We start from the raw sequence: 15258 nt of genomic DNA, 5'->3' as shown, positions 1-15258 counted from the left end.
CTTTAATGTTACTTGTATGTATGTGTTTTCAGGACTGACCAGTTGGTATTGGATAACCATTTGGTGGCTCTCCCCTGAGGAAGGCGATATCTTCTGCTCTCAACATTCCTTATTTGCCTGTAGTTTTTTGTTTTTTGTTTGTTTAATAGGGTTGAGGCCTCCTGAGATTTTTCCCTGTCCATGTTAGCATTGGTGTCGTTCTTATTCAGCGCCTGTGTAGGCGGCCATGTTGGCGAGACTTTTCGGGTGTAGTTTCTGACATCCCCAGGAGAGTCGATCTCATGGCAAACTCTGTTCTTCTGGCCCTTGCTGTCTTTGCGGCCCCTCTGCTCCTCTGACCCTCAGCCTTAGGTGCGGGAATCCTGTTGATCGGCTGGTTTTGATTCCCCTTCTTTGTTACTGTGTCTGCCAACAGTGCCTCGGCCTGGACTCGCTGTGGGCTGCACAGTACAGCTCTTTCCTGTAGTTTAATCTGCATCACGTTCTAGTAAGCTACATAGCATCCTTGTTCTTTTGCCGTTTGTTGTCTGTGTGGGTACAGGCGAGAGAGCCACTGTGGATGGACACAGAGAGCCGCCAGCTCTGAGAACAGATCACTGCCCAGTTTTGTCTTGTGTGGCCCCTCCGTGGTGAGGTTAGAGGTGGACAAAGTGAGTCTTTTTTTTTTTTTTTTTTTTTTTTTTTTTTTAACTTTCTTTGGATCAGGTTTTGCTCCTTATTGTAAAACCCAAAAGTATGCTGTTAGTCTCCTCAGCGTTGGCGTCGTTACTAAAGCCCCTCGGGACTTTGGCAGCCAGCCTCCTGGTTAGTTGCCAATGCGGCTGCCAGTTTTCGTCTTTTCAAGATCCTTCATAGGGATTAAGATGGAAATTGGAGGAAGGGCATAGCATCCCCTATGACTTGTCCTGCTACTGACCCAAGAGTCTGTGATCAATAGGAAAATACTGCAGTAAGAGTGTGATTCTTTGATAATTACTTTTTTCTTGAGTAGTCTACTTTTAAAAACTTAACAAGCTCCTTAATAAAAATAAATAGCAACGCAAAAATAGTTCCCTATCCTCCAGCAAATAAATTCAACTTACATCCTTACCAAATTTTGTCTAAATTTTATAATTCCCATGCCTAATCTCTTTTCTCGTGGTGGTGTTTGCATGTTACAGGGCTTTCAAGGAGCATGGGTTTTGCATAGAGCCAGTACCCACTCACCCCACCCACACATCTACAGTGAATAAAATAAGTCCTGCCAGTGGTTTCCACGTATAATGGTTTCAGTGTGTACTTTGTGGTCGGCTCCGGTTCAAATCCCATCTCCTGTGTTTATTATTCACGTGCTTACTGAGATCTTCAGGTATTAATCTCATCATGTGTTGGAAATGAAGCCCGGTGGTACAGTGATTGCCTAGCATGTCCGAGAAGGGCTCTGGGTTCAACCCACACCTCTGCAAAGAATAATGAGTTAAGATAATAGGTGAGCACAGTGTTTACCTGTCTTGTTAGTGGTTAAGGAGACGGTAGGAAGAATGCGTGTATTCACATCCACAGGGCCTGGATGCAGGAAGAGCCCAGCAGCTGGAAGTGGAGCTAAAAGGAAGATGTCCATGCTCACCGGTGGGTGGACACCATCCTGGCAGGTCTCTGCATGTTTTTAGCAGCCACTGGTTTGGGTTTTGTTTGTTTCCTTCCAAATTTCATCCCCGAAAGGTGCCATTACTGTTTCCTTTTCTAAAAGTGTGACAGGGTCTTCTAGGATGTGTCTTTTGTGACAGATGGTCAGCAGCTAGTGGTGAGAGGGGAGTAATGTAATCACGTCTCATCGATCAGCCGTCAACATGGAGCACAATGGCAGTCAAAACTGGGAACTGTACATGGACAGTGATGCTGCGGCCTCAACGTCTGGAACTGTAGAGTCCTAGAAAGCACTAAGACACATAGTCCCTGGCCAGTGTCTCTTCATCAATATGTCAAATAAAACTCATACAGAAAATATGAAAATTAAAGGTTCATTTAAATGAAATGTTGAAATGTCACCAGTGACAACAGCATACCATTTTGCCAGTCATGTGGGGAAAGAATGGAGAAGGTGATTGACATGTTTGTTAATAGAGGGATTTGCAGTTAGATATTGTCTCAGGGTCTCTATTGCTCTGATAAAACACCATGACCAAAAGCTACCTGGGGAGAAAAGGGTTTATTTCATCTTCTACTTCCACATCATAGTCCATTTTTGAAGGGGGTAGGGTAGGAATGCAGGGCAGGAACCTGGAGGCAGGAGCTGATGCAGAGGCCACACAGGAGTGCTGCTTACTGGCTTGCTCCCCATGGCTTGCTCAGCCTGCTTTCTTATAGAACCCAGGACCACCCGCCTATGGGTAGCACCACCCACAGTGATCTGGGCCCTCCCACATCAGTCATTCATCCAGAAAATGCCTCACAGGCTTTCCACAGACCATCTGATGTGGCCTTTTCCTAGTTGAAGTTCCCTCTTCCCAAATGACTCTAGCATGTGTGCCAAGGTGACATAAAACTAGCCTGCATAAAGGTATTTGTTTATGGAGTCATAAGAATAAGCTAAGTGTATGGTGTAACACATCCAAAGAGATGCTGAAGCCATGTGTAAACACTTCACTGAGCAGACAGTGTAGCATATTGGTTAGGAGTAGAATTTAGGGAGTCCATCAGCCTGAGTTTCAAACCCAGTTCCGTCATCTGCTCAACCAGGGGTCATGTTAGCAACCTAACCAAGTACCTTAGCCAAGGTTGTATCAACCTAATCAATCACTCTAGCCAAGGTTGGAGAACTTAATCACTTGTAGCCAAGGCTGGGGTTAACCTAACCAATCACCCTAGCTAAGGTTAGAGTTAACCTAACTAATCACCCTAGCCAAGATTGGATCAGCTTAACCAATCACCTTAGTCAAGCTTGGATCAACCTAATCAATCACCCTAGCCAAGGTTGGAACTGTGGTGTTGAGAATTAAATGAGACTAATACATGTCAAGTATTTTAAAGGTTTATTATTTTGATTATTATTATTATTGGTGTGTGTGTGTGTGTGTGTGTGTGTGTGTGTGTGTTTACATGTATGTGAAGGCCAGAAGAGGGCATTGGATACCCTGGAGCTGGAGTTACAGGTGGTTGAGAGCTACCCAATGTGGGTGCTAGAAACCAACTTGGGTCCTATGCAAGAGTACTAAGCACTCTTAACTGCTGAGCAGTCTCCCTATGGCAAGTATTTTAAGTTCTGTGTTAGTCTAGTTGCTATTATTCAATCCACCCTTGCCAAAACAATCAAAAGCCCAAACTAGTCAACTTTGGTGGTTAATGGCATGGATGAAACACACCTGTCTTTAAGTGGTTAGAGGTCAACAAAGTAATTCTGTCCTTTTTCTTTACATAGTTCTTTGTTTACTTCTTGCTGTGGCCAGTCTTACAGGCCCAGCAGGGGGTGGGCACAGACAGCTTCTCAGGCTCTGCTGTGATCAAAGCAATCATTGATTTGATTTGCCTAAGACCAGGTGTATGATTATGGAAAAAAATATTTCCCACAGACATCAGCAGTCATGATTGAGAGATGGAATTTCCCAGAGGGAATTCATGGCCTGTTGAAGACAATGTTACTTAAGCACCTAAACTTCCAGTACCTGTTCAAATGCCTCCAAATAAGGAAAATTCATAGGTAGCAGATCACATCTCATCTTTTTAAATACGTAGTTCATGAGTGGACTGTGTTAACACCGGTGGTTTTCTCTAAAATGGGAGATGCTCTCGTATGGGAGAGAGCATTATATGTCTTAGAAATTGAAGTTACAGCTGTCTGTACTTTATAAAGGGAATACAGAAGTCATGGCCCAGTTTATATTGTCTTATATATACCTCTCAGAGTATGGTCCCCGGTCATTGGTTGTTTCCTTTTACAAATATTCTCTCTCCGTTATTTCCCAGGCAAAACTATAAGGCTTGCGGAAGTTTCTGAGATTCCTCCGTTCACCACCCTCCCTTCCCAGGCCGCCACCCCCAGATCCACACGCGTGCTTATCCTCTAGTCTCTGCTGAGATTAACTGATGGATTTTGGTTTGGGTTTTAGTTTTTTAAACTGAGGTCTTGCTATGCACTTCAGGCTAGCCTTAAACTCCTGGTCTTTCAGTCTTGGCCTCTGAGTTACTGGGATTATAGGCACATTCTCCTATGCCCCGCTTGTGCGTTCCTGAACTGACGCTGTTTAAAAAGAGAGAGAATTATTAATGTATCTGTGCTGATAACTTACTTTGTAGCTATGAATGGAAACTACATGCTCCCCCTACCTTTCCACTCCCCTGGGTTTTCGTTCCTCCTCCCTTGGAATTCCCTTCTTCCCTTCTTGCTCCTCTTAATGCCCATTCCCCATCCTCACTCAGCACTGAGACCCTGAACCCTTTACTAAAGGCAAAAAGAAGTGATTTCAGCAATGGAATTGAGAATGTATCACCCTAAAGCCACTGCTGTTTCCAACTGTAGATAAAGACCGTCTTGTTCAAAGGTCTGCAAGGGAATTGCAAGACTCATGATCAGTTATTATGATAGGCTACAAATAGAGAGAATACAATTAAAATCCAAATATTTACTAACGTATTCTAGTACTACCCATACATTGTATTTGTTGAGATGGATAATTGTCCCGTCTTTAGCCTCTTAGACTATGTGAGCGTCTGAGTTTTGACCTGGTTATTGTTTGAAGTGTTGTGTTTGTGCCATCCTGGACATTTCCACAGACAATATATTTGTTGTTGTTGTTGTTTGTTTTATAGCCCAGGCTGACCTCGGACTCACGGTTCTCTTCCCCGAGTGTTCAGTATACCTGTTTTTGATTCTGCTTATATTTACTAATGGTTTAAAAGCATGTTAGAAAGTGAAAGTCCTCCAGTTTCACTGTACTTATTCCTCATCCCAGCGAACAGTTTGGTGTGTATTCTTTTCGTATTTCCACAATTACCATCATCCCTTCTAGTACATGGCAGCATTGCTTTGTGTGGTGCTGGGGACAGAACCCAGGGCCTAGTACATGCTGGGCAACTGCTCCATCACCAAGCTGCATCCCCGGCCCTGTGTGCATCTCTGAAAGCTCCACCTCTCCATGTCTTTGGACTGCTGTGGCAGTCTCATTTCCTGGCTGTGGAAGAGCATCTTCTTGTTTATTGGCAAGGCCAACACCATGTATCTGGTATCAGACTCTGACTTGCAGCATTCTTGTTAAGAAGCTAGGGTGCCAGGTCTTGGGCATACTTTTCTAGATGATTATTGTAATATTTCTAAAAACTTTTAAACAGCCATCTGTAGATTTCTAAAATCCATCTCTTTCCAAAGGGTTAGCCCATGTGAATTATTATATGAGATCGTCTTGAGATTTTACATGTTTTTAAAATGAGGCAACCCAAGATTTATAGTTTATTCAAGTCTCCTAAATGTCAATTTAGTTTTCTTAATAATCTGGAGTCCTTAAGTATGTTTGTCATTGTTTAAACCACTTGTCACGTATTGTATTTTCTCGGCATGTCTTTTAACCACATCCTCACTAAAATATCTTGATTAGCATTTTTTGGAAGTAGAATCATAATATACTATGACAGTTAAGGACTTAGAGAGCCTATTGGCATCATAAGAAGTCTGCCTGTGAAGACTTTCCCAAGGAATAGTCAACAAGGTTGTCCAGAAAGTCATATCTCTTACTAAGTTTACTTATTTTGAAATACTTGTGGCTCTTAAGAATAGTGAAATAATGAGAATTAGTAACACACATAAAATTCCAGAATCAGTAGAAAAGTATTCTTTGTTTATTGTGCCTAATTGTCAGGAGAGATTGTCACAAGCTGTTGCGGGCCAGGACCCAAATACAGCCTATAGCAATTGATAATTCAGATATCATCCCACCAGAGGAATGATTCTCAGATGGCATACCCTGTCAAGCAAGGCTTGCAGGCCACTGACTCTGAATTCTGTTGCTTTCATCTGTAATTTCACGTGTGCAATAACAGCTATGATATCTCCCTATTACCGTGCATTTTCGTGAAATGTATATATGTAATCTCATGACTGCATCTCAATTTTATGAGCACACATATATGCGTGAATGGTCAGGAAGATGACTTTTCATTAGCTGTACAATTTTGGTATATAGAAAATATATTAGGATATGCTTCATAACTAGATCTATTGTTCTGCGAGGACTGTGGACCCTTAAAAGCCTTCTTTGTTCCTTTTGCCCAGACTAACTGCACACGTTTAGTTCATTTTACCTGAGAGCAAGTTCAAACTAGACTAAAGACCTTTGTAAATAGATCGTAAGTTTAAAACTTTACAGTTATGCACAAGGCCACAGTTGCAGGTGTCCACCCATGGTTATCCACATAAAGCACTCTAAGAAAAGCCTGCTAGCTCTTTGCACCCTAAGAAAAGCATGCCAGCTCTTCACTTGCCAAGTCTGCTGATAAAGAGCTGTGTCTCGGTTTGTCACACTGGGCACCGCGCCGCCCTCTCCCTCTCTCTGGTCCTGAGACCCTGAAACCTTGTGTTGCCATGGTAAATGCCTCTGTCCTTCTTGTCTACCCTAGGGATGTACTTTTGACCAATGAGAGGTAACTCTTGTAGTTTTTATTATTGCTTCCAGCCTCCTGTAAAAGAGAACATTATTAGGCTAGATGAGGAGAAGCAGGAGGATTGGAACAGGGAGAGAGCAGAGTAGAACAATAGAAAGACCTGCAGAGAGGAACGGCCTGAGCTGATTCATTCCTTCGCCCTCAGACCCGTAGGTTTCCCTCTCTTGTTAAGTAGCATCTTTTCTGGACCCTGAGAGGAGCCTTAGGGGATGGCACCCAAAGGACCCTGTTACCCGATATTTTGGGATACTCCGGACAGCTCTGGTTTTAGAGGTGAGTGGTTACATCGAGGTGGAGAACCTGAAGTTTAGAGGGCTTCCTTCCTAACTCTTGCCTTCTTTTGAATTGAATGAACTGTTCACGCATTCTGTAGTCTAGGAAAAATGTTTATTTTTAATTTTCTCCCTAAAAATACAACACATAACTTCTACTTAGTTACATCTAAATTTAACAAATAGCTTTGTCTCTTCCCAGACTTACTGCTTTCAGTCTGACATCCCCTCCTACTTGCTTGCTAATGTTGTTCAGGAGTTTAACTCTATTTGTTTTTATGCCAAGACACCATCATCATCATCATTCTGTTCACATTTTCTTTTTTTTTAAGAGTTATTTATTTATTATGTTAATTGTATACATATGTGCACATGAGTGTAGGCACCCACAGAGGCTCTGACTTGGAGCTAGAATTACAGACACCTGACAGGATTGCTGGGAATTGAACTCAGTTCCTCTAGAGGAGCAGTACATGCACTTAACTGCTGAGCCTGCTCACATTTTCTTATAGTTACTGCTCTCTTTGCACATCTCCCCTTCCTCGCATTTAGAACCTCTGCAACCAAACCCAGTTTGGGACGAGCCGTCGGTCTCCAGAATCTGTAGGTAGGCAGTTAGTGCTTTCAGGAGCAAATGGGGAGAGCAGGGTCCTTAGAGATGTGCCTTGCAGTCAACACCAACCCATCCTGCAGTGTTGCCCCTCAGGGCTGGGGACCGTGGGACATCCTGCGTGAGCGTTGTCCTGGAGACTAGGGCCATCTCTGAGCTATTCACCTTCGGCTCTCTAGTGGGAGTATTTCATGGAAGTAAAGAAGAACAATTTGAACTATTACAAAATATTCACATTACATATATCCAGGTTGTGTTTCTCTTGCTATGTGCGTCTGTATGTGTGTTTATGTGTGTGAAATTAACTTAGTTTAGGAAACAGTGTTGATAGTAGTTGAAGTTCTTTTGATTTGGCTTTCTTTTCTTTTTCTTTCTTTCTTTCTTTTTTTTTTTTCAAAAGTAGCAAGATCACTTTATTCAAATAAAAATAAAATGGTGTATATTATTACAGAGTGTTACACTGTCAAGACGGACACTAGGCCACGTGAATATTAAAGAGCCCAGTTATTTGGGACTTCTATTTAGGAGGCTTGAGAGTAATTTGGTTCCTAAGGATTATAGTGAGGGTGTTGATAGATGGTGATATAATCAGTTTTCTACGTGTATGCCTGGTATCATAATACATCTGGTTTTAGTTGTACACATACTCAATCTTGTGTAAGCATAAATGGTAAATAGTGGATTCTTCTAGGGTCACAACATGCACCCAAAACCAGTTAAGACCAGACTGGCTCTTCAGTTATTCATACTCACATATATGAGGAGTACATTTGAATAGAAACTAAGTTCAGTTGTTACTAGGAGGGAGGAAACCTACTGTTGCTCAGAGATGGGTATGTTTAGCCTGATGCAGGGGGGTTCAGCAGTTGCTAGGTGCATTTTTAGGAGAGAAGTGTGTGCTCGAGGGATGTGCAGGTGAAGGAGCTAGGCTGCCAAGTGCATTATTACAAAAGATGTGTGTACATAACCAAAACCAAATGCAATCCTAGGCCAAATGGTCTGTTTGCCTGCACATATTTATTTGTCCCAAGAGTTTTTTTTTTTTTTTTTTTGCTCTGCCATAGTGATGATGTGAAGTCTGATTTGCTCTAAGAGTGTGTTGTTTTTTTTATCAGTAGCAGCCTTGTGTTTATAGTCCCTTCCTTCACACCCCTTCCTATCTTTTTTTTTAAATGCCAAATACCGTTTATTGAAGGAGGTAGGAGGTCTTAAATACAGGCTTACAGCACAATGGGAGAAACCCAGAGGGCAGAAGTTTGCTACTGATGTTTTACAATCTTGCATCTAAGCTGTTAACACCCATTATGCAGGATACACAGAAAAGGAACTTCCCTTAAGCATTCAGGAGGGTGAAACCCAGGAGGGAATTAGCATAGGGAGGATATCAAGGTCAAGGTCAGCAAGCAAGGCAACAGTTACCCAAAATGGGGGCCAGGGCCTTGCAGGTCCCCCTTTTACTAATAAATGAGCTTCTGATTTAGGTTGTGTGGGACATCAGCAGGTCACCTTACCCATCATGGAGACACCTGCCCAGGCCACACAGGCACTCTGTCTTAGGTTGGTGAGCGCCCCCCAGGTATTACCCATTTTTAGATACTCATTATCATACAGACTCAACCACATGAGCTGTAGAGTAACTGCTGCCAAAGATCTCAAAGTGGCACTGGGCTTGCAATCTGTGACACAGAAAAGACCAACAGAGGTCCTAACCCACCCATAGCCAGTAGGCTAAAGGCAACTGAGCCATTCCCTTCCTTAATGAGCCTTACTGCAAATTGGAGTCCTTGTAAGATAGTATCCCAAAAGCAAATGGAACTTGAGTTTATAAATTTATGATTTGGTTTTCAATGTATTAACCGTATTTTAACATTTTCTTACTTGGGAAACACCAAGTTGTAAATTGACGGATGGTACTTTTTGAAATGTTGCTGTCTTTGAAATCTCAAATCACTGTTATAAACAACTAGCTGTGAGTTTGGGTGTGGACATCAGCCTTCTGGAAATCATGTCGTCTTAGTTATGTCAAGAGCTTTCTCATTTACTCATGTGTATGAGTCCTGGGATGTTCACAGTATTTTGCCTCCAGCAATACATAGCAGGGATACTAGATTAGCAAGTGTCCTCAGCTCTCTTCCAGTAGTTTATGTTGATTCACAGTTTGCACCAGGTCAAGGTGAGCAGGGATCTAGAGGGTGTTAGCATTCTCAGTCTCTAAAGAGCCCTGCTTTCAAAGTCACACAACCCAATATTCTTGTAGTAACTCAGGACATAATTTCTCTCCTATAACAGGAACAGATTGGACTAAGTGACATCCATTTGTTCTTTGGGGCAGTATAGGTTAGGTTGTGGCTATAGTTACATGTCCTCTCCAAAAAAAAAAAAGGTTTTAAAGGCATGGATTTAACCTGTATTTCTATTAAATCTGTGACCCAGGTGTGATGGTACAAGCATACAACCCCAGAAAATCTGCAGGAAGATTAGGAGTTCAAGGCCAGCCTTTGCTATAATATAGCAAGTTCCAAGTCAGCCCGGGCCACAGGAGACCTTGACTCAATACATTAATTAAAAAATAAATCTGTGTTCTCTTTGGCTACGAGAAAGATTTGAAGATTGTATCATAGCTAATGTTGAGGAGGCTGCTGCATCTGCAGTTTTGGGGCCACTGTTTTGGAAGATGTTCTTGCTTCATTTCCTTCTACATGGTCAGTGTGATGTCCCCACAGATGGCTTGTGTTTCTTCCATAAAGAATGGTCACATTTAAATATAGCCGTGGTGTCATCATAGGCCGGACACTGACATTTTTATGTGGTGCTTACAGTAATTATTATGATATAGACAAATGACCCCATGCAGATCCACCGGCCACAGCTTTTGGATACATCTGAATTATGATAAGATTGTTCACTGGCAGATTTGTTATTTTCTGTAGGCATCAAGAAAAGAAGTCATAAAACAGTGCATGCCCACTGGAGGAGAAATTAACTTTTCCTAAAACTTCTTTTCCAGTGAAGGAAGCCCATCCCCCAGAGTGGAGCTGCTGCATAACATTGATCAGGACTTTTTCGACAGTTCACCGTGTGAGTACCCAGCCTTTGCTGCTGTGTTAAATGTTTTGTTGTGTTTTAGGAGACACCAGCACACTAGCCCACCAGAGCTGATGTTAGTGTAAACATTTCTTCCCGACACATGTTCTGGTAATCTCATAGTGGCTTCAGTACTCTGTGAAGTTAGTGAATTCTGGCTCTGCCGTTTGCTGGCCATATGCAACAGGAGCTCACAGGAGCTCACAGGAGCCCACAGGAGCCCACAGGAGCTCACAGGAGCTCACAGGAGCCCACAGGAGCTCACAGGAGCCCACAGGAGCTCACAGGAGCTCACAGGAGCCCACAGGAGCTCACAGGAGCCCACAGGAGCCCACAGGAGCTCACAGGAGCCCACAGGAGCCCACAGGAGCTCACAGGAGCCCACAGGAGCCCACAGGAGCTCACAGGAGCTCACAGGAGCCCACAGGAGCTCACAGGAGCCCACAGGAGCTCACAGGAGCTCACAGGAGCCCACAGGAGCTCACAGGAGCCCACAGGAGCCCACAGGCGCCCACAGGAGCTCACAGGAGCCCACAGGAGCTCACAGGAGCCCACAGGAGCCCACAGGCGCCCACAGGAGCTCACAGGAGCCCACAGGAGCTCACAGGAGCCCACAGGAGCCCACAGGAGCTCACAGGAGCCCACAGGCGCCCACAGGAGCTCACAGGAGCCCACAGGCCCCTTTTTACCGCCCGTATCTTGTCACTACCTGTGTTACCTAAAAGTTCCAGAACCCTTTTCCAGAAAATTCACCACCAGACAAGCCGCTGTCAGCTCTAGGCTTGTGCGAGCATCCACAGCATCTGATTGGGTTGGCCGGGTGCTGCACAGAACCTGCTGAATCTCACGGGTGCCCATTTCCTCACGGTCCTGGGAATCATTCAGCTGCATTGTGCCTGCTGCCTGCCGGAGACCTGCCTTGTCAGTTCCTCAGGGGGTGTTGTCATATTCCCTGCGCTCATGTGGGGGTCATGCCACTTCCTTTCCAGACATTGTACTGCCTCGGCTAACTCTCTTTACTTCTTTGTCCTTTCCAAGTGACCCCAAGACCCTCCTCTCGCCTGGCCTTGTCATGTTCTTGCCCAACATTCCCTGTCCTGCTTGCCATTTCAAAGCACAGAGTTGATTTTACCATCCCCAAACTCAGTACCTGTTTCCTGCCTCTCTGCAGTTTCCAGAGCATTCCAGAAGCCCCACGAAAAGCAGTTGTCCCCTCTCAGTGTCACTTCGTGCCCCTGAATAGCATCGGTCACATAGTCTAATTGGGCCTGGATGCCGAGATCTAGGATTTGTTTGTGTTCTGATCCTCATCAGTTAGCACAAGTGCCCAGGACTTGATAAGCACTCACTAATCATTACTTTATCACAGAGTGGACAATTAAGGAGAGATTAGATGCAATTAAAAATATGAAATTTCCAGGAAAATGGATGAATCCGGAAATTATTCTAGTAAGCACAGTAACCCAGAGTTATAAAGATGGCATGTTCTTTCATATGTAGATCTTAGCTTGTAATGTTTAGATATCTGAATATATGTGAGTGCAGTTATAGTCATGAAACTGGGAAAAGAGGACCATGAAAGGGGAAGGAGGGTTTCTGAGACAGGGTGATGGTGATGGGGGAATAGAAGGATGGACAGGAAAAACAAATTACGTTTGAAAATGCCATCTGAAATCTAATACTCAGGATGTTAATTTTTAAAAGCTAAACACCACTCTGCCAAACCCAAGTGGATGCATTAAACCTGGAAGGGGAAAGTGTTCTAATAACAGGCAAGCAGTGTCTCTTCTACTGGAGTAAAATTACATGGATGGTAGAGGCAGAAGTGTGGGTTAGATCCTGAGGACTGCCAAGACGGTCCGTAGATTTGTGCCATCCGCTGTGGTAGTCACCAGCTCCATGTGGCTGCTGAGCCCTGGAAAGGTAGGTAGGTAATTATGGGTTGAGACGTCAGCTCTGAGTATAAAGTACATATTGGACTTTGAAGACTGGGTACACATATGGTGCATACGTGTTGGAACGACAGGACTTGAATATGTTAAGTTGAATGTACTATTAATATGTCATCTGTTTCTTTTTCCTTTCTTAAAATGTGACTGGTAGAAACCCTAGGATTACATATGTGATTTGCATTGTATTTCTGTTGGTCTAGAAGAGCTATTCTAGAAGGTGCTAGGAAATCAGTTTATCAGGTGCACAGAGGACCGGAGACCTGTGATTAGTTACCTTGAGGCTACATGGTTCTAAACTTTCCCTGCCCTGCACACCTAAGACGCGTGGCCTATTCCAGGAATACCAAAATCTCCTGGGGAGGCCTGGAGAGCAGCAGGAATGCAGGAATAGATTTAAAAACTTCTCATATAACCCTGCTGCAGAGCGTCCAGGATATGCTTCCCACATAATGGCTGTGGACTGTCTTCATTTGCTAAATACACACACACACACACACACACACACACACACACACACACACACACAATAAATAAATAAATAAATAAATAAATAAATAAATAAATAAATAAATAAGCAAGCCCGTGGCTGCACACCCACTGGGCTATAGTTTCGTTTGGCATTAGAAGTGACAACCCGCCGGGCGTTGGTGGCGCACACCTTTAATCCCAGCACTCGGGAGGCAGAGCCAGGCGGATCTCTGTGAGTTCGAGGCCAGCCTGGTCTACCAAGTGAGTCCCAGGAAAGGCGCAAAGCTACGCAGAGAAACCCTGTCTCGAAAAACCAAAAAAAAAAAAAAAAAAGAAGTGACAACCCAGAACCAGATTCTTATGTGACCATCGCAGCCCTGATTGCAGCAGGGTTCTTATTGTGAGTTGCCGTCACTTTTGGCTGCCCTCCCTAAAATACTCCTAGCAAAATGATAACATGGACAAGAGGTTCCTGCAGCGTGCAGGTTAGAAGGGGCGCGGAGGTCTGGATGGGGGACTCCACCCCTCAGCCGCTAGGATGTGTCCAGTGTGTTATTCGGAGGCTGTGCTAAATTCTATCATCGTGGTCGTTAATTCAGAGGCACTTTTCGGCCTCAGCCATCTTCTGTGCCTCCTACAAAGAAACCCGCTTGATGCTGGCCTTCCTTACCAACTTGGTTCACATGAGTGAGGTGTCCTCCGTCGTCTGTATCTGCAGGGAGCATCGTGCCCCCCTCCTCCTCACACAGAGCCACCCTGCGGGCCTTTTCTGCGATGGCTGAGTCACTTCAATCTGCTGTGAGGCACAATCAGAAAAAAATTAAAAAAAAAGAAAGAAAGAAAAAGAAAAAGAAAAAAGCTCTCTTTGGGGCCTGCTGCTTTTTACCATGAAGACACGAACCTGCTCTCTTTCCTTTGCAGTTACTTGTAGGGAAAAATTAAATCCAGTTATAAGAAACTATTAACTTAGAGGACAACGTCTGGAAAGTCTAAGAAGATATTCTAGAAGCTTTTGTGAAACCAGAAAGCAGCTGTCTAGTGTATCCAGAAGGGCTGACATTTGAGCCCGCGTTACCCCAGAGCCACAGCTGGCTCCCAGCTCTAGAGCCTCCCAGACTGATGATCAGACTGGGGGCAGGATAATGAAGCCACACTCTGCTAGGAGCACCTGTTAACAGGCAGTAATGACTGAATAGAAAGGAAAGCCTTGGACACGATATAAACAAGAGACTAGTTTGCATGAATATGTGGTTTTGTTATGGCTACCTCCTGTTCACCTCCCTGAGCCCTGTCCTCTTTCCTTCTCCAAGGTCTCCTCACCTCATGAACTGTGTGTTTCCCAGGGGAGCCCTGCCTTCCACATATTCCCCAGGCTCCCTCAGAAGCCGGCTCTTGGGTTTAGCAGTCACTCCTTCCTACCCCCTCTTTAGAGTAGTGGGAACGTCCAGGGAAATTGGGGTTCCCTCCTTAGACTCGTCATCTCATTAATAAAAGCATTTAAAAACAGACTCAGAAGGCAGCTCGGGGACCATTTTATGAGAATTTGAAAGAAAAGCAACAGAGTGTTCCAGCTGTAAGTCTTGGCAGCTGCTGAATGGAGGTCGATGGAGGAGAGTGGAGAGAGAATGGCATGCCTTCTGAGGGCCGGGCCGTGAGAGCTGGCATGCTCGTCGGCGGAGGCTGGCAAGGAGCTGATGGCCGAAGAGCGGAGTGCGGGGCTTCAGAGGATGAGGGGGAAAGCGGGAGGCCAGGGAAAGCATGCTTAGACGGGGAGAACATGGCTGCACTTTTGAAAAACAGTGCAGAAAGAGAAGGAAAAAATTAAAACTTTTGAGTTTAGAACTCAAAAGGCAGGCAAGCTTGGCAGTGAAGACAGGCAAGCCCCTGCATCGGGGAGGGGCCATGTGGGAAGTGTGAGGACATTATCTCATTAGGGGGTGGTTATTCCTCCAGCCTCCTGAGTGTGTTAGTGGGTGAATCGGCTTTCCTGGGGAGGAGACTCTGGGCGTGTGATTGACAGGTCCAGCTCAAGGGAAGAGACAACATAGTATATATAATGTTCTAGTCTTTGGAGGAGATCAGAATGTTATGTCTCCACTCAGGGCCAGAGGGATTCCATTCTTTTGACTAGAAGGCCTAAGGAGAGGCAGTTGTAATGTTTCCTTTCTAGTGTTAGCAGGAAAAAAAGATGAGGTCCAGAGCCAACCATGAGGAAGGGGTCTATGCTCAGTGGCCTCCAAGA

General features: G+C 44.4%; 1 protein-coding gene and 1 non-coding gene across 2 annotated transcripts in view; both read left to right on the top strand.

Moving 5' to 3' along the window:
* The window catches only part of Arsb (arylsulfatase B), a 164696-nt gene that overhangs the window by 88260 nt on the left and 61178 nt on the right, over positions 1-15258 (top strand). The window contains exon 6 of the mRNA XM_028871646.2: positions 10520-10590. Coding sequence (XP_028727479.1) covers positions 10520-10590 — 71 coding nt within the window. The remainder of the gene's footprint in view (positions 1-10519; positions 10591-15258) is intronic.
* Positions 5106-5224, top strand: LOC114694711. The gene has a single exon (XR_003734741.1). It is a non-coding gene; the product is annotated as a small nucleolar RNA SNORA24 (small nucleolar RNA).

The sequence above is a fragment of the Peromyscus leucopus genome, chromosome 11 (assembly GCF_004664715.2).
Source record: "Peromyscus leucopus breed LL Stock chromosome 11, UCI_PerLeu_2.1, whole genome shotgun sequence".
Lineage (NCBI taxonomy): Eukaryota > Metazoa > Chordata > Mammalia > Rodentia > Cricetidae > Peromyscus > Peromyscus leucopus.
Note: the sequence above shows the minus strand (reverse complement) of the source record. Positions and strands in the feature narration are given on the sequence as shown.